General features: G+C 38.4%; 4 protein-coding genes and 1 long non-coding RNA gene across 11 annotated transcripts in view; 2 read left to right on the plus strand and 3 right to left on the minus strand.

Annotated features, from left to right (window-relative positions):
• The window catches only part of Arms (Ankyrin repeat-rich membrane spanning), a 42,794-nt gene extending 40,012 nt beyond the window's left edge, over positions 1–2,782 (minus strand). The window contains exons 1-3 of one of the 3 annotated variants that reach the window (XM_076824283.1): positions 2,583–2,782; positions 2,165–2,232; positions 935–1,043 (exon numbers count right to left, since the gene is read on the minus strand). In XM_076824283.1, the coding sequence (XP_076680398.1) occupies positions 935–994 (60 nt within the window). In that variant the 5' untranslated portion in view covers positions 995–1,043; positions 2,165–2,232; positions 2,583–2,782. Of the gene's footprint in view, positions 1–934; positions 1,284–2,164; positions 2,233–2,582 lie in introns of those variants that run through there. The other 2 variants (XM_076824286.1, XM_076824282.1) reach the window with 2 other exon arrangements.
• Positions 2,783–4,215: 1,433 nt separating this feature from the next.
• Positions 4,216–6,653, minus strand: Rpl23 (ribosomal protein L23). Its single transcript, XM_076824298.1, has 4 exons — positions 6,583–6,653; positions 6,271–6,354; positions 5,834–5,962; positions 4,216–4,479 (listed from the first exon to the last, which is right to left on the minus strand). Exons 1-4 carry the CDS (start codon positions 6,593–6,595, stop codon positions 4,283–4,285), a joined length of 423 nt encoding a protein of 140 aa, XP_076680413.1. The 5' UTR covers positions 6,596–6,653; the 3' UTR covers positions 4,216–4,282.
• A 350-nt stretch (positions 6,654–7,003) lies between these two features.
• LOC143375312 (metaxin-2) lies at positions 7,004–12,079 on the plus strand. Of its 3 annotated transcripts, XR_013086873.1 has the most exons (5): positions 7,008–7,366; positions 7,646–8,225; positions 9,497–9,634; positions 10,188–10,319; positions 10,410–12,079. XR_013086873.1 is itself a non-coding variant. In XM_076824297.1 (4 exons), exons 1-4 carry the CDS (start codon positions 7,321–7,323, stop codon positions 10,219–10,221), a joined length of 798 nt encoding a protein of 265 aa, XP_076680412.1. In that variant the 5' UTR covers positions 7,008–7,320; the 3' UTR covers positions 10,222–12,079. The 3 variants fall into 3 exon arrangements, 2 of the variants coding, with proteins under 2 accessions (XP_076680411.1, XP_076680412.1); XM_076824297.1 differs by having other exon boundaries at positions 10,188–12,079; XM_076824296.1 differs by lacking the exons at positions 9,497–9,634; positions 10,188–10,319; positions 10,410–12,079 and adding an exon at positions 9,072–9,432 and having other exon boundaries at positions 7,004–7,366.
• A 215-nt stretch (positions 12,080–12,294) lies between these two features.
• LOC143375314 (uncharacterized) lies at positions 12,295–13,604 on the plus strand. Its single transcript, XR_013086874.1, has 2 exons — positions 12,295–12,424; positions 12,996–13,604. It is a non-coding gene; the product is annotated as an uncharacterized LOC143375314 (long non-coding RNA).
• Positions 13,401–18,333, minus strand: LOC143375311 (uncharacterized). Of its 3 annotated transcripts, none has more exons than XM_076824295.1 (8): positions 17,320–18,333; positions 16,268–16,502; positions 15,786–15,926; positions 15,475–15,721; positions 14,845–15,401; positions 14,412–14,768; positions 14,252–14,347; positions 13,401–14,178 (listed from the first exon to the last, which is right to left on the minus strand). In XM_076824295.1, the coding sequence occupies exons 2-8, from the start codon at positions 16,478–16,480 to the stop codon at positions 14,113–14,115; spliced, it is 1,677 nt and encodes a 558-aa protein (XP_076680410.1). In that variant the 5' UTR covers positions 16,481–16,502; positions 17,320–18,333; the 3' UTR covers positions 13,401–14,112. The 3 variants fall into 3 exon arrangements, with proteins under 3 accessions (XP_076680410.1, XP_076680409.1, XP_076680407.1); XM_076824294.1 differs by having other exon boundaries at positions 17,721–18,331; XM_076824292.1 differs by lacking the exon at positions 17,320–18,333 and adding an exon at positions 17,005–17,312.
• Between the last annotated feature and the right edge of the window lie 302 nt (positions 18,334–18,635).

Below are 18,635 nucleotides of genomic sequence, written 5' to 3' on the forward strand. Positions count from 1 at the left end.
GCCAGCCCGCCTTTCCAGATAACAGCAGATGAATCGAGCCTGCACGTTACTACGGCGTCCGGTGCCAAGTCACCGTTGCATTTTCGCATTCCTCGCGGTTTTGTGAATCGACCGATCGCAAAATTAGAATGTTCATTCTCCAAATAGACCCGGCGCGCCATATCTCGCTATGCCGCCACGGAATATTAATCCTTGTCAATGGGACGCTATTTCGAAATTCCTCACCGAATCTGATACATTCTGGGCCCGTGCAACAATCGAGACGATACAAACTTTCAAGCGGCATTATTATTTATATTATCATCACAATCACTCGTAGAAAATAGAATCTAATAAAGCTCGCATCCATTGTAATAATTTAAAGTCCCACTATTCATCAGAATTCCAAAAATAATACTTCACTACCAAACTAATATCCCATCTCTATGAAATAAATTCCCCTACACTCCATCGTCGCAAAATTTCTCCATAAGTCATCAAACAAACAGAGGCACTTCTGATAAAGGAAACATTTGAAACGTCATAGAAGCATAAAGCACATAAAACGCGCGAAAATTTAAATCCAAGTTTCCTCACGGTCGATAACGTCGCACCCACTGTGACCATTTTCTTTGAATTGGTACATATGAAATTGTAAATCGAGGATATCGTAAAAATTCATTTCTTTATGGCGAGGATACAATAAGAACTGCTAACTTATAAATGGAGAACCGGAAAGAATGAAGTAAATAAAATAGTTAAAAAGCGAAGGATATTTTCATTCAAAACGCCCGCACGCGAAACGACAATTTATGCGCCAACCTAAAAACACAATGGCGATCGCACAATCGCTATTTCAATTTCTACGGGCAACCGTCACGGCATCCAATAACGCCGATATGTATATCGATCCAAATACATTATTCATTTCAAGGTAAGTTTGTGACTTATTTACCCAATTCGAGTCCGAGTCGAACATCATCCACATCCTGGGATCGGGCAGCCATGAGGTCATGTTGCTTAACCTTCTGCCGGGTCTTTTTCGACTGGAGTCACCGAGTGTACTAAATAGTAGGGAGAACTTGAGAAATCGGAAACTAAACTTCTCTAATACTGCCCGAGAAAGAACGTCGTTTAAAATCCGTATAGAAGGATAGTTGAACACGGGTCTGAACTGACCCAGGCGCGGACTCCCATGCGATCACTCGAGACGAGAGTCATTTGATGAAAACGGTGCAGAAATTACACTTTCGGTGGCACGCAAGGCAGTGAAACGGCTACTATTGTCGCGAACGATAGTTTCATCGGTAATCGACGATCGAACTCATCGACACTCGCTACGTTTACATGCGGCGACCAATTCGACCCCCCCTCGATATGTTTCCACCTGCGAACCCGACGCCCCATTCTTCTGCCGCCAATGAATTGGTAATTAAGGTTAGGTTTAATAACAGCTGCACGCTGAACCTCGCTGTCGCGCTCCAGTTTCCACTGTTATGTTACTCGTTATAGAATCCTACTATTTCGTATTGTATTTTATAGAATAAAGTCATTAATAATAGTAATATAATTGAATATATGAAATACAAGTATGCCTCGATTTTTAACCGCGCTTTTTTGTTTTCGTATTTAAATTATGTGAGCAGATAGTTTCCCGCCAACCTGCTGTTGGTCGATTGTTTATAGATTGGTTATGGGGAGGGGTTATGTTTTCAGAAATGAGGATTTATGTCGAAGTATAAATGGATATTGAATTAATGATAAGTAAATTGAATTATGGTTAAGTTTTTTTGGTAAGCTCGGAAAATGTAATTACATGCAGTTGTATTGAACGTGTTTATTGGTTGATTGATTTTTAAGAAATATACTGTGATGTTTTTAAATAATTCAGATACTTAACGAGTTTCCCTAAAGCTTCCTGGTTTTAAAATCGTAAATTAAGAAATGTGCGTTGAAAGAGAATTACTGATTTAATTATCCCTCTCTCTCCCCATTCATTATTCAAAATTCTATTATTTGATCGGAGATTTTTAGGTTAGTGTATCGTTACGCGTATAGACTAGCTTTGCGTACTACTTCAACGACAGTGTAATATAAACTAGTAGTGCTACGAAACCTAAAGCTACACTTGCTAATCGCAAACTCTATCAGCTACAAAACAATCTGAGGTCTCAATGAAACTCACCAATTAAACAGAAGATCGATTCCTCCGGAAGTTCGTCGTCGTCATGTATAACAAAGCCTTAATCCTATCTGAAACAAAAGAAGATACGGGAGATCCATGAGAATTTAATTCACAATCGAACACTTTAGAAATACATCCAAAAATAATCCCCTTTTGAATATCAAAGCGCACTATCAACAAAGAAAAACATTCTATTTCGAGTGAAAGTAAAAAGAAGAATATATGAATTGTATATACATTTTCAATCCCCCAAGCTTCGTGAGAACTGTAGCTTAAAGAAATATTGTGTTTTAGTGTTCAAACGATATTTCGCCAAGAGACGCAACGATTTTATTCAAAGGGGTTCGATCTGATTCGTGGCGATCACGATTACACACGATTCGTGGAAGGCTTTTTGTCTCGCGGATTCTAACCTCACCTGACAGAAAGAGACAGTTCCAAAGATCCCTGGTCTTGTTACTCAACGGCACGAGCGTCACGAATACGAGTTATTAGCACCATTTTTCGTTTAATCGCGAATGTCATCGTAACGGAGCCCCCGTGGATTGTAATACGAGGTTTGTCAACGATAGAATCACGTAAAACGCGAGAATGAAGCTCCCTCCTTTCTCTCGAGCGAGGCACGAAGCGTCATCCACCAGCTGGCGCCACTGCGGCGAACAGCTGATCTCTTATGCACGCGCGCCATGTGTTTAATGTCCAGGCACGAAGCCAAATCACTTGTTATTCGATATTTAAATATATATTCATTGAAAATGGAAAACTATCATTGTTATTATTTGTACGTAGCTTCTTTGACACTTCCGAATTTTCAGCGATGCGTACGAGTTTTATTGTAATGCTATTATTTAAGTTCTGAGAACCGTTACGTTTGATGTTCTTCGAGTCATTTGAGTGTACTCTTTAGCGTAGTCCTGTGCAAATATTGCAATAAGTAATTGATTATTAATAAGATAATCGTAAATATTATGTAGGATAGTAGTCAAGAGTCTATATTTTAAGAACCAATTAGAAAAGTTAGATAAATTGATGTTGCAAAATTAAAAATCGATTATTGAAAATGGGAATTTATTGGAAACGATATCACTTGCAACTGTGGCGGGGAACTGCTAATAAACTGTTAATTATAAAGAGAGACGATATAAATATGATATAGGAATATGGGTGAGGGATCATGTTTTAAGATTGAATTATGAAATACTAGATAATTATGTTAGAACTTATTTGTTCTAACCATCTCTCAAAACTGTTAATGACTAATTAATTATAAATCAAATTGAGACCACAATCGCAATGCAAAGAGGCATGAGTCTATATTTTGAAATTCAATACTCAGACTACACAAATTCATCTAGGAAAAACTGCAATTTTTAATTTTGACACAGAGAATTTAATTAAACTCCAAAGTCACGCTACGTGAATAGAAATAACTCATTAATCTATTACTTCATTTGCAAACTGAAGCCCCAAGCATCTTTTTCGATTTGCTATCGGTCATTCTGCAAGAATAAGTAGCGAGAAAAGTGTTTGTTTATTGCTACAAAAGCAAAAGAACGATTTGAAAAAATAGGCGTTAAAACACGCCAGTACCAGTCTACAGTAAATCGGTCGAATTATAGTTTGCTTCTTCGAACTACGCGCATCAAGCATTTTTGTTTTTAGGCCGTTAAATTAACAATTTTGTTGTTAAAAGTTGTTGCGTAATATTTTTTTTAGAGCCTCGAGAAGGGATCTAGTTCCTCAGATTGTAAATGAACAAATAAATAAACAATTTGTATTCACGAACATAACCTCCTTTTCAGAAACTTGTACATCGCGGAAGATTCACAAATGATCTATTTCGTAGAATTAATGAGCTTTTGTATTTGAATCTTGAAATATAAACTTATATCTATAAACACTTATCTCTCTTACCGAACCACTTCAGTCAATAATGCACGTACGACGTATTTCCATGTCTCCTCGGAATCGAAATAAAAAAAAAAACAAACTTTCGCATACTTACTGTAATCTACGATCCCATCGCAAAACTAAGCTCGAAATATAGAACGTAGAAGAAAGTGTCGAGCGAATGCTCAAATTTATTTTGTTAAGGACAATAAATTTATACAGTATGTTTTAAGCAATACTGCTAGCGTTAGATGCGATCCTCGGCCATAAGTCTGCACACTCTTTCGCAACAGGTCCTGTAATAGCTGATCCTTTCATTTCACCTTTATTATTCACTATAACCCCTGCATTGTCCTCAAAGTATATAAATACCCCGTCCTTCCTTCTAAATGGTTTTCGTTGTCGTATTACCACCGCAGGCATAACTGTGTAAGAAAAAGAAAAGGGAAAACAGTTCTACTACAGGATTCCAACCTTTCTCAAGTGCTTACGAACACCTGTAAACACTAAACCATTTACAAAACCCCCACCTGGAGGATACAGGGTCCACTTGGACCCATACTGTGTCAACTTTTTATTAGCATCACTTCGTCAAGAAAATAAAAGTTTCAGACCACAGCAGAATAAAATCATTGGTCAGAACGGACCAACCCAACAATTAACTGCCAGCTTATACGCCATCCAATGGATAGAATAATCTTTACCGGAGGATTTCAATGCAAATCATACTACTCTGCTTCTCACAAGTAGACTATTTTACTCATGTTATCAGTAACGTTCAATATAGCGTCAAGATGTATGCGAAAAACGGCAAAATCCTCTTATTTAAGAATAATTGGCTAAAACCTGGCATCTGTTTTTTTTTGTGATGCTGAATCCGAATACGACGTTATTGTTTGTGTAAAAGAAAATTCCTAAGGTAGTTCTCTTAATAAAAAAATCGCTTTTTTGGAGATAACTAAAAAAGGAAAGGCCGGAGAATTTTTTAAATATTTTTTTCGGATTACTCGTACCAATTATTTTTATAAATTTTATAAATATTATTATTATTAAGCGTCTTTATTGCGCAACACAAGTATATAAGTAAGAAAAGAAAGAAAGAAAACAGAGAAACGCAAAGGCGAGGTTCAGTCACAGACTGTTTTACAACCTAACCTAAACTAGTTAAGAATTGGTATCTTGCCCTACGGGCCCAGGTGTAGTTCCTGGGAGTTAAAAAAAGGTTAAAATGGATTTTGAAGTAAATTGGTATGAGTAATCCGAAAAAAATATTTAAAAAATTCTCCGACCATTCCTTTTTTAATTATCTCCAAAAAAGCGATTTTTTATTAAGAGAACTACCTTAGGAATTTTTTTACACAAACAATAACGTTATATTCGGATTCAGCACTACAAAAAAACAGACACCAGGTTTTAGCCAATTATTCTTAAATAAGAGGATTTTGCCATTTTTCGCATACGCCGCGTGGCTATATTGAATGTTATTGATAACATGAGTAAAATAGGTCCATTGCAGATATAATTTTCAGGATTTCTTAGTTCCTATGAGGACTTTAAAAATATATATTCCAAATCGGGGAAACTCTATTCCCGATAACTGAATTAATAACCCTATAACTCAGTAATTAATCCAATAACTTCCGCAAGAAATCTCTGCTACTCTACGTAGCCTCGTATATAATAAAAACAAATGCACTGAGAAGTGCTCAGAAACATGGGAATTCATAGAAGTACCAAATCGAATTACAGACTTTTATACTGTTTAAGAAAACGTATTACCCTTTTTCCTTAGTTCAGGCTTTCCCTTCTTGACGGTAGCGACAATCATATCACCAGATCCTGCGGCTGGTAGGCGATTCAATCTGCCTTTAATACCTTGAACTGCGATGACATATAAGTTTTTCGCACCTGTAACAGAATTGTAGTACGCTCGGTTTAAAGTAGGCTCGCGTGGCTCACCCATTAAATACTTCATATCGAATAATTCTGTTAAGGCTGATTCAGACACGGCCTGTAATTTAGTAAAACAACGGTAAATTACTAAATTTCTCGGCACTCGACTAAATTACTCGACGTGTCAGAATTAGCCTTCATTCGTCTATAAACTCTGCATTTTACAACAGTAAATGACAATCAGCCATGTGTTGCTCGCCGCCATAACACTAACAGCTTTGAGGTTATGCACTATTTTTATGCTACTTGTTTCAAGTACTTACCAGTATTATCGGCACAATTGATCACGGCACCAACTGGCAAACCCAGTGATATCCTAAACTTCGCTCCGGCTGAACCTCCTCGTCCTTAAACAACAACGTCACGTTAATTGCCACAGATGAACACGTCCAACCCGATACCCATCCCGGAGACCATCATCGATTCTTCCGATTTTCACCGTTATTAAGAAACAATTATTTCTGGCATTGCGTGCCGCGAGCATTCTGCTATCGTTCGCGTGACTTATTTCGAATCGATAATGCGCTCTTGGACGGATTTCTTCGGATTCCGTTCGATCAGCAAAAACAACCTACCTCTCTTCGACATCTTGGCGTGTTTGAAAGGAACAGAAACTACTGTTTACCGCGCACTTACCCTCGCGCAGACCGCGACGATTCGCTTCCGGCGCGGGAATTCTAGACGCATTCAAACTGTTTGTAGATTTATGAAGATCACGGGATAATTAACTTGTAACAATAGATCAATGAATAATAAAATCTTACCTATCGCAATACTTTCTCCCTAATATATTATTGGTAAATATTTCAAGACACTTTTAGTCGCGTTCTTCGCTATATTTTAAAATTTGTTTTTAAAGGAATATTTGCAAAATACATCCGCGGTAGATGTTATTTCGGAAACTCAGCTTTTGTCATTAAAATCGATCGACTTACTTGGTAAATAATTTTCGAAATGATTCGAAAATGTTAAAGAAAATCCTTCACTGCTTGGATAAGCTAAAAATAGATGAAACGAGCGTCCTTTAAATTTCTTATCGCGGTTGATAGCGATCGTCAATTGAGGATATAAAATCGTGAAAATACCGTTAAACCAAATTCTTCCGAGCTTGTTTTCTTAATAGAATTATTCACGCAGTAATGTAGTATTTTGCCAACGCTTTGCTATTATCTATCAATGTTTACTCCCAGAAAAAAGCGCAGTGGAAATATTCTGCCTCCGACTGTCCCCTATTTTATGGTTTGACGAGACTCGAGGCGGCGGAAAGAAGTGAAACTTTAAATCGTCGTCAGCATCACGTTTAATCGAACAAGATGCCTACTCCTCTGTTAGGAGATTCTTTAACTCTAGAATTGGAAGGTAATTCTAAATTCCATTTCGAAGAATATTTTGTGTCACGTTTCCAGCTCACATAAAAGTTAACCTTCATTAATTCCGTAACAACTACGATAACATTCGTCTCTTTCCACAATATCTTCGTCTACAATGATCCGTACAGAGAATGTTTATTAATAAAATCCATTTCCCCGTGTTGCTCGACAAATCTTAATAACTTTTCCCTACGAGATTCTGTGCGCACGGCCGCTCGATGGCATCTTTCTCTATAAACACCGTTGACAACTTTCTTTTCTCGTGCAGCTCAGGAACCATGGCCTCAGACACTCACCTTATTTCAACCATACGAGGTCGAACAGATATTGCTCCCGGACAGTGCAAATTGCTTGGCTGTGAAGGCTTTCCTCAAAATGTGCGGCATAGACTTCCAAGTAAAGCTGAGGGCCAACGCCGAATACATGTCTCCGTCCAATCGAGTGCCGTTCATTAAATGTGGGGCATTCCTGATCTCCGAGTTCGACAATATCGTGTCGTTCGTAGGAAACAAAGGCATAAGCTTGTCGAACGACCTGCCTTCGACTTGTAAAGCTGACATGAGAGCTTACATGTCGTTGGTGGAAAACATATTCGTGAATGCTGAATTGTATATTTGTTGGGTCGACGAAGCGACATTGAACGAAGTCACCAAACCGAGGCACGGGAGCGTGTATCCCTGGCCGTTGAATCATTTCTTGAACTGGCAAAAAAGGAAAGAGGTCGTGAAGAAGCTCAACATACTCGGCTGGTATAGCAAAACTCTGGAGGATGTGTGCGCCGAAGTTAGAACTTGCTGCTCTGCGTTATCAGAGAGGTTGGAGGGTAATGATTATTTCTCCGGGGAAACGTAAGTATAAGCTGGCTTACTTCTCTTTAAGGGGGAGCACCACTGTGATGGCCGGAGAAGTAAGCAATTTTTAAGGATTTTTTTCAGGAATAATTTACAGTTTTCATTGAAAATTTTTATTACCTACCTTTAGTACGCTGTCTTAAGACACTGTACAAGAAAAAATAAATAGAAAAACATCCACAAATTTTAATATATTAATTAATCTTCTAGACCCCCCAATGCGAGCTGGTTGAATGTGTAACTGTGGAACAGCAGGTCCGAAATCAAATTTCATTTTTTTTTTATAAACTGTATGAGTGTAGTTTCCATTGTACGTAAGGATTCTTTGATTGAAAAGAAATTTTTTGAAATACGCTTGAAAAACTGTCCATCTTATTCGCGGATTTTCGAAGCTTTTCTTCTAAAGCGCACCATTTTTACAAAAATAATTTGTTTAAGAAATCGATACGTACAACGGAAACTACATATAGTTTATAAGACAAAAATGAAATTTGATTTCAGACCTGCTGTTCCATAGTTACACATTTGACCAGCTCACGTTGGGGGGGTCTAGAAAAGTAATTAATATATTAAAACTTATGGATGTTTTTCTATTTATTTTTTTTGTATAGTCTCTTAAGACAGCGTAATAAAGGTAGGTAATAAAAATTTTCTATGAAAACTGTAAATTATTAAAAAAAAAAATTCTTAAATATGGCTTACTTTTCCAGCCGTCACGATGGTGTTCCCCCTTAATGGAACTGAAATGAAACTATAGATAAATCTCTCGTATCGAAATTAATATTTACGTGACGTATAAACTATATTTTAATTATTGCCGTCTTATTTCTTCCAATTAAAAAGGCCCAACGAAGTAGATGCTCTGGTCTACGGTCATATATATACCCTCCTCCAGTCTAATCTCCTTCCCGGCGTGCAAGACATTACCAAAACTGTCAAGCAATTTCCCAGGCTTATGGAGCATGCGTCGAAAGTTAAATTGAATTATTTCAATCGCACTTTGACCGATTCCAACGAAGATTTCGTAGTCATTGAATCCCCTTCCAAAGACACCCTGTGGAACGCTTCCGAGTCGATCGAATCGCTACCTCCGCTTTCAGAAGACTCCTTTGAATTCTGCCTGTTATAGTATTCGCTGAATTTTTGTTCTCATTTAATCTACAAATTTGTACATACGAATGAAATACATAGACGTCTGCTCTTACGTTCTAACACTACTCATTTGCTCGCCCAATCGATTCTTAACGGATAATTTTATTTATATTCAGGACACCCAATGAATTGGATGCCTTAGTCTTTGGACACATTTTCATAATAATTACCACATCTCTACCTGGCAACAAACTGGCAAACATCGTCCAAAGCTATCCGCTGCTCGTGAATCTCTGCAAGCGCATTGAGACTAGGTATTTCACGCGTTCAGAAGACTAGATGGAATTATACTCGAACCGCAGATACATCGAGCTCAGGTATACGGAGTGCACTGATATTAAGTTCCTGTGCTACGCGCGCAACATCGCTGACAGTGAAAACGTGAGGCCGAAAGTCTGCAGCATTCAATAAATCTCATAAATCGCATTTGGAAAAGCAGCCCTCTATTTTAAATAATTCAACGCAACCATTAAGGTCTGCGCACACATACCGGTACTGAAACGGAACTGATATGTGTGTTTAGACCTTTACGGTGTACGATATATGAGTATACACGATATACACATTGTATGCGTATATAATGTATTCCATATATTTGCAGAAATATATATATACATATATGACGAGAAATGCTGCGATAATGAATGATCTGTTCGATGTATCTGAAGTTCGAGTACGGAGACATAGTAAATTGTATAGAAACTAAGAAAGTATTGATAGTTAACTTGTTATAATTGTTATCTATAGAAGCTATATTAGTTGAGTGTATTGTTTTAAATATATAATACTGCACGTGACGTTTTTCAGCATTTTTTCCCCTCAAGCGATAGGGGTGAAGTAGAGTAACAGAATGTTGGAGGCGAGAATTAAGTAACACGACTTTGGAGATTTCCAAGCGTATGTTCTTGGATAACGGCAAGAATGCATAACCAATCAAAGGTACCTTTAAGTTAGACGTTTTACAGAAAGATCTCTCGACAGTAACTGGAGAACGATTGCTAAATGATTGATGTTGTACGTTTTTTCAAGGATTATTTTCAACGTACCTGTTATCAGCATTTATTTCTGACTTAACTGAATCATACTGAAGAATCATGTACAATAATTAAGCATGCTTACGTGGCGTTAATCGACAATAAGTAATTTCTCAATTATAGACCTTGTGTATATATTTAACGTAACTAATACTAATATATTCGCTCCTTTTTCTATTGTAAATCACTCCTCTATTTATCTATTTTATGTTTTATCTGGGATTCTTTGCTAGTTACATGGAACTCTCTTACAATCTTTCGATTTATATTTAACCGTTTGGAAAATGTTGTGCATCGTCAATGATGCGCGAGTTTTAACGCACATCTGTTCGATACAGAATTCCTTGACCGTTGTGTAATGAAATTTCACTGCTCTCTAGTCAGATTTTATATAGATTCTCGATAGTCCATATCAGTATAATATATTCGTAGGAATTGTATTGCAAATAACGCGACGATACCTTATACAATAATATTCAATTAATGTTAAGCGTAAGTTACGGAGATAATATTGAAATGAGTTTGTGTCGTAAGAAAGCTGAATTTGAAAATAAGTATTCCGTATTAACTTTCCACTGTAATTAGCCTTCACAATTATCGTACTATGCCTGTTACATACTTCTTGTCTCCAGCGTTTAGTTACGATAAACACCGGTTACGATTACAATTACATCTCGATTAACCAGCCGTACCGTCAAACATTTGTGTACACGACAGATTTGTAAGAATTGCTTCCGATTGGTCTCGAAATTGTTGGTGCTTGTAATTCGATACTCCAATGTGCAGGAATGTTATTAAATAAACAGTGTCTATCTTGTAACTGTAGAAATTGTTCCTCTAATTGTTCGACGAGGCGAATAAAATAATGGATAATACAGAACCACTCGTTTCGTACATAACAAGCATGTATTTTTCTTATACAGTCTCTCTACTTTTATTATACGTTTTAATAATATCTTTCGATAACAAATATTATGTCCAAAATGTATTACTATTACAACGTACACGGAAACGTAACTCTATCATGTCTAAACAGAAGTGTAAGCGACTTGTGATCTGTTACTCGTTAAAGCAAAGAGAAGGAACCATCGCGGGAGAAGAAGAGCCGGGCGCAGAGGCCGCGGCGATAACACTGAAACGATCAGCTCGATTGGTACTTTAAAGTAACGTCAATAAAAGAAATATCCGACGCAGGCCTCGGGCGCTTTTACGACTGCCGATAATAGAATCCACCTTACACATCTGTAAACCCCTGGTGTAAAACGTACAGAACGATCTTTGAAGTATAATAAAAACTACAAGACTCAACGTGCCTCGCGCTATTTCCCGCTAAATTACTTCGCACGGATGCCTCGCTCTGTTGTAAATCCCCGACTATGTGCTATACGGAATTCTATAACATTATTTAGGTGTAATGATACAGTTGTTACACGCACGCTCGCACAGATTTACGTACATATTCTATTCGTAACGATAGACTTACGAATATGCGTATGTATGCGGTCAAGTAATCTGCAATCTATACTGATTTATACTTGTAGTGCTCAACTAAAGTTCTTTAATATCTGTAGCTTTAATACACTGATCGAAGATAATCAGGCTGAGATCACATTCCTCTACGATGACTATGCTCGAATCAAAGACTGTGTACCATCTTAGAGGTACTCGTACAATAATAAAAAGGAAATTCATCATTGCCCGTAGAATAAAACCTACAGACGACTGTTGGATTAAGGATACTCGTCTAACAAAATGCTGAGCTACTTGTGCGCAATCGGTTTGTGAAAGTATGATAGAATTAAAGTATGAATAAATACAATGAATATGAACAATATTCTTATATCTCTGTCTTATCGGCTTTCTGTTATGCAGCTATCATTTCGCTCTGCTACGTACGCGCTATGTGCAGTAGTAAAAACGTGTAAGAACGGAAGTTGCTCTTGCGTTATAATTGGAAGTTTGCACGTTATCTATCTCCCTCGTTTCACCTACGTCTATCCTACGAGTATAGTTCTGTTTCTATTAGGGCTGGGACTATTTGTCGAATTTCTCGGTATTCGAATATTTCTGTTGCTCAATTATTTGGCGAATATAATTCGAATATCCAAGTATCCAAATACTGTTCGAATAGTATGGTATGAATTATAAATCAAGTCCTTTAGGTTCATTTTTTTACAAGCTTGTAAAAATCTTGTAAGTTAATTTTGACCCACTTCAACATATCCGATCGACTCGAAACTTTGCACACATACATAGTTCCGATGGCGATACAATATTTTCACTAAAAAGCATGAAATACTTTATAGTAAATTTTTTTTTAAATCAAGCTTTTATTAAAATGTACTAAAAAGGGATCAATAATTTTGAAAGAATTCCCTCATGTGACTAAAAATGAAAGTGTGAAAATATTGTATTGTCATCGGAACTATGTGTGTGTGCAAAGTTTCAAGCTGATCGGATATGTTGAAGTGGGTCAAAACATTCGAATAATAACATTCGAATACTCAAATATTCGAAGTTTATTCGTAGCATTCGAATGCTTGTAAAATATTCGACTATTAAATTATTCGAATAGTCCCAGCCCTAGTTTCTATCTGATGGACTCGATCGTCTTTCGTTAGCTATCGAAATAAATATCATCTCGCGAGCGTGTTTTGTTACGTTTCTTAAGTTATTCTCGTGAGTAGATAAATTGGGTGCTTTACAAATTTCTGCGTGTAACAGATACTATCATCCGTTTAAAAACCGAGTTCAAGCAACTTAGAAGTTTCGCATGAGAAAGGAGACTTGCTTTATGCGTGTGCGATATTTGATTGTTCTTTAGTACTTCGTACGCTTACGTAGAAACTAAAATAATGAGATTTCTGAGAAACAGAAGTGCTGGAATAATGAACAGCGACTGGTTTAATGGATTCATTCAGGCACCTCTCAATTTAATACCACGCGCGATCATATATTCTAAATTCATTTTTATTTAACTTCCGTGAAGTATGTGCAAATTAAGAGACGCCCGAGATATCTATTGCGACTTTAACTGCTAGAGCAATCCAACAACGTGGGTCAATTTTTTGATAGTTGGAATGGACATTGTACGAATAGAGCGTACTCTTATAACGCGCGAGATCTAGCAGTTAGTATTATATCTTGATTGGTCTGTATGTAATTTATAGCTTTATCACTTACGTTTAATTGATTGGTACCTGCCCAAAGTTTGATAAATATAAATTCTAATATCTATTATATTGCGATATTTCGTGTGAACGCAATTTCGGTACATCAACATTGTGCTTCCAAATGCATTTACGTTACTAATCTTGCGACCGCGATAAGTGTTACTTGCGAACGTTTGTAGACACTCGAAAACGAATGCAATCAAGAATATAATACAGTAGAAAATCCATTGTATTTCATTGCTACATCAACTTCACTAGAAACTCCGTACGAGTCGTAGCTAAGGAATAATTTAAACTTTTGAAAAAGTAACCGTGCTTTCGATTTTACTCGCTTTAACATTCTTTCCATCGGACGTACTTATCAATAAGATACCATTGCAAATTACAGAATTCATTTGGCGTGTGTTATTGCACGCTTTGTATCAATATCTTACATTTACCTACTTAATATCATTAAGTTACACATAAACATATGTACCTATGTAGGCTGGTATTTCCATATTAATTTTGTGCTTGCTATCTAAATTAATCTGGTGGTAAAAAACTAAAGAGCCGGAATTGTTCTCTAATGCGTGGCCTAACGTCTCCGCCCTGCAAAGTCGAATACATTTATTCAATCACCAATTGCTCCTTCAAACGATTAAATATGAACGCAAGTACTCACCCAAGTGACTAAGTTTTCTAAGAAGGGTAACAATTTCATTAATTCGTTATCTGAACGATCGGCGAACCAGCTTTCTATAGGTATACCATTCTCCAACTGAAACGGAACAATTTCGTTAGAACCTGAAATCGTTCTTTAAATTTCTCAATCGCTCGTTTACCTGATATCCAAATGCCTGCGGACTATTATCAATAATAACAGTTTTAGATAAATCTCTGCCCAGTATAGACAGATCCTTGATATAGTTCCCATTAACGCAGACACAGTGCTCTCTGAACAGACGGTATTTAATCAATTTCCTCGTCGGATCTAACAGGTTCATTAACTTGTTCGCGTAAACTCGTTTGCTCGCGGTGAAAAGTATGACTTCGTACAGCGACGAGACGTGCTCTAAAAATTCCCGGAAATACGGTCGCGTTCTGACGAACACTGTGTACGTTACATCTTGAAAGACAACTGGGAAACGGAATGCCGCGTCCGAGAGCTCTTGCAGGCTGCAGTGCACTAATGTTTCATCCTGCGTAACAGAATCATCGTCTTATATCCAATCTCACCGTGTAGATTTTGATTATCGCAGCTTAAGGTGGACGTACCAAATCTAATACTAAACTAAACTCTGGGCTGCTGCGCGTCTTGAGTGGAAGAGCAGGACATCTGGCCCTCATCGCTGGCGTCAGAGGTGGCAAGTGTTTGATGAAGACGTAAGGGTCAAACGGCTCCCAGTCTTCCTGAACATGGGTGACCATATTTTCTACGTCACAGCTCTCTACTATTTCTTCGCTGCCAACTTCCATATACTCGACATCCTGGTAATCGCTCTCAATATCCTCGGAGTTGTACTTCTCGGTAACGTTCCCGTTTGTGTCGGACGAATGATGGTGATTTATGCTGTACATGGCTGGGGCGCTATACTTTGCATTAGCGAAACCTGACTCGTACTTGGACGAATGGCTGTCAAGGGGATACTGATTTTTCGATAAATTGCTATTGTTCTCATTGTTGTTGCTAAGAGCGTATTTCCCATTTGGAAAATACTTCTCCGATGGGTAAGGGCGAGTCCCATACATGGATGTAGAATGTATTAAGCTGTAGCATTCGTCTGACGTTTCTGTTTGCATACAGTGAGTAGAGTAGTAGAGCGAGCCAGTATCTATGAGACAGAGAATCTTTCTTAGTACACGTTAAAACCTGGGAACCAGTGTAACGCCTGTAAATTCATTTACCATTATTCTTAGTTTCTTCATTGTTCAAGACGTACGAGAGATCTGAATGTGATCCTACGGACGCTGGAGGCATTAGATTTGTCAGTGATGATACGCTCGGAATGGAAGGTTTGTAGTCGTTCACGGTGGATATGGAGGAACAACACGAATCTGTATTTAATATGGATGAGTATAAGGACAAAATGGTAGTATTCCAGTTCTCTTTCGACTCTTCGGAAACTTTAGTCGCCGTTGTGCATTTCAATGGCTGAAAGAAATTGCGATTATAAATCATTGATAATCGAGGGGGCAGCTGATTCGGAGTAACTTACAGTGATCGCATCTTTTGCGGACGATTGGTGTAACGGAGTTGAAGTGACCATCGACCGCTTTATGCATTTTCTTCTACGAGGCCCCCTCTCACGTTTAATAGGCACAGACTTCGCGAAATGCAAAACATTCTCTTTACAAGCCTACGAAGATAATAATCTTTTTTAGCAAAACCGAACCGGAGTCTTTACGTCAACCAAATGGCTTCGATTGTAGTTCTAAGAAATCTAATTGCACGACATCCTTTGCGAGTTAGTCAGTCGCTCGTTAACCATTAATCGCCGATTAGTTAGGAAAATATTTCTTTTTAACGAATAGTGAAGTTTAATAAATGACCTGGAAAGATCATTATTTAATAAGCTAACAGGCAATGATACATCTTGAGATATCATAGTCGAACATCAATGTCTTGGATGGTAATAAGAGAAAGCGAATAGCGTGTAACAGAGATGATTCTTATAAAAAGCTAAATGCCCATGCTTACTTCTTTCAAAAAGTGCGTGCACCTACGCCTCCATCGCGTTAGTCTGCCGCATTTGTTTGGCGTATTAATGCGATGACTATTGTTACTGATAGACGGAAGCTTTCGTAAACCGCTGACTTGGACTCGATGATTGGATATTTTGGATCTGGATAAGCTGCTTATACCTAAGCGGCCGCGCAGTCTTCTACTAACATGTTCGCTTCGTAACCACATTTCAGGGAAATGTTTAAACGGCCTGAAACAGTATAGAAATCGTAAAGTATTATTGCTACGCCATAGGGACTCATATATGCTTACATATACTTCATATCTTTCCAGCGAGTAACGAACGAGAGGGGATATCAGATTTCGCGAGAATGCCTGCGTTAAAGCGACTTAAATTCAAGGACGCCGTTAAACATATTCAGGGGAAAGAATTTTATTCATATCATAGCGAAGTTTATAAATCCATTCCCCTCCGTCTTATACATATGTTTTACATAAGAGCATAACAGTCTACGACTAAAAATATTCCTCCACTAGCGAGTGCGATAACTGATTTAGTAGTACTCTATCTTTAGCGAACATTTTGGAGCCCAAAAAACTTCCACCCTTTAAAAAGCAAGCACTCCCGACGTTCCCAACGTCTCTAAATCAATTAAGACACCCTACTCCAGCTAGCTACAAATTCCAAATACAAATACGCTGAAATAAACAAAGTATTCGGAATCGTTAACAATCTGCATTAAAGCACATACTCCGCGCAGCAACCCATAATTCATTTCAAATCCCCAAGAAACTGGGTCGAGCGAAAAAAAAAAGGGACGCCAGATCGTTCGAAATTCAAATTCTTGTTAAAGGGGCATGATAAAGCTGAAAGAACGAAAGGGATCGGCGCGAAAACAATGGAAAAATTTGTTCCCGCGTAGAGCGAGAATATACGGTGACTCAGAGTTCTCGATTATTAGCCGATTCGTGGTGTCTTAGAAATTGCGCGGGAAAGAAATTCGATCGTATCGTAAAAAGGGGCGTTCCTGATCCACGGGTTCCTTGTAGTGCCTGTATATACGTACCCGCGTTCAAGCGTCACACAGGCCTACCGCGCACACACACAGGGGCGCGCGCGCGCGCGCACGTACAGAGCCGAACGGTATATATCGATTTATATGCGGCGTGGATATGCCCGGTTACGTTTTCTACTGTTTTCGGCGAGCACGGGTCAGTGGTTCGTACGCGCGATCTGATCGATCATCGGGGGTATCGGACGGTGGTTGCGGCAAAGGCCATACCCGATGCCCATTCTGCTTCACGGTCTGCATTGGGTGCGAATCGATCGAAAGTTTGAAAGTGCAATGCTGCGCCGCGGCATCGGCGGCGGCACCCAACAACAATCGCAACACCTGAAAGTTCCCGCGAAAACTATTCCGCCGGGGATAGGCACTCGAACCCGCTCCTAAATGATGATACCGCTTACCATATCCCTTAATTAACAGGCACACCGGTCGGTCACAGCGATAAATCGGTACGTGGTGGCCGCACACGCGTTTCATTCAAATCCCTCGCTCGCGTTCGCTTTTCATCCCCCCAAAACTAAACAATCATGGCTACGGCGTCGCTCGAAAATACACCACGAATCAAGTTCGCCACTTTTTTGCGGCATATTTCGCGGGGATTGGGGGTAGGCGAGATTTGCTGAATTTATTATTTGATCCTTTATGCAGGACGGCACTGTAAGAAACGGGGATGGAAATAGTTTGGAAATGAATAGTGCTGTAACTTGATTCATTTCGGGAAGCTTTCCGGCTACTGACGCGACATCTGCATTTCAAACGCGCTCTCTTAGTTCTTACAATGGTGTATGTTCTGTTGAAATCGAACCAAGTACTATTTGCTGAGTTTTACTGGATTAGTCATAGATACTCGATTTGTGAAATTGAGATTAGTAATTGTACGTAGTTAACATTGTTAATGGCTTGTGAAAGAGATTTCTTGTATTGGAATATTGACGCGTTTCGACGATCTGTTGCTAGTGTTAGGAACGTTGATTTCTTTCGAGCTGCGAGCCCAAAGCCGGGAATGCACCGAGAAGCCAAGCTAAGCTTTGCTATGCGATGCTATATTTTAGCTTAGCTTTTGGTGGAAACGGTTCCGTAAGAATGTATTGAAGCTAATTTTTTTAAAACGTAGCATAGCATAGCTTAGCTTTCCCGTGGATTCCCGGCTTAAGAGATTAATTAGACAGTAAGGTATATTCGTAAAGAATAGGCGTCACATTGGCGAATGTCCGGAGAACTGAATGTACGAGAGATTTGTGCCGTGTATTTAAAAATTGTACAAAAAAGTGTAAAGCCCGAGAAACCTATTAAGGCACGATTTCTATACAAAAATA

Source organism: Andrena cerasifolii, chromosome 12 (genome assembly GCF_050908995.1).
Source record: "Andrena cerasifolii isolate SP2316 chromosome 12, iyAndCera1_principal, whole genome shotgun sequence".
In the NCBI taxonomy this organism is placed as follows: Eukaryota; Metazoa; Arthropoda; class Insecta; order Hymenoptera; family Andrenidae; genus Andrena; species Andrena cerasifolii.

Excerpts from the sequence above, each read along its gene's own strand:
- LOC143375312 (XM_076824296.1), top strand. The coding sequence starts at position 7,321 with ATGCCTACTCCTCTGTTAGGAGATTCTTTAACTCTAGAATTGGAAG. Across the intron at positions 7,367-7,645 it reads TTTAACTCTAGAATTGGAAG|CTCAGGAACCATGGCCTCAG; the intron begins GTAATTCTAAAT and ends TTTCTCGTGCAG. Across the intron at positions 8,226-9,071 it reads GATTATTTCTCCGGGGAAAC|GCCCAACGAAGTAGATGCTC; the intron begins GTAAGTATAAGC and ends CCAATTAAAAAG.
- Rpl23 (XM_076824298.1), bottom strand. Across the intron at positions 5,963-6,270 it reads CAATTGTGCCGATAATACTG|GTGCGAAAAACTTATATGTC; the intron begins GTAAGTACTTGA and ends ATTCTGTTACAG. Across the intron at positions 4,480-5,833 it reads GCCTGAACTAAGGAAAAAGG|TTATGCCTGCGGTGGTAATA; the intron begins GTAATACGTTTT and ends TTTCTTACACAG.
- LOC143375311 (XM_076824292.1), bottom strand. Across the intron at positions 15,722-15,785 it reads CCGCAAAAGATGCGATCACT|CCATTGAAATGCACAACGGC; the intron begins GTAAGTTACTCC and ends AATTTCTTTCAG. Across the intron at positions 14,179-14,251 it reads TAGAAAACTTAGTCACTTGG|GGCGGAGACGTTAGGCCACG; the intron begins GTGAGTACTTGC and ends TCGACTTTGCAG.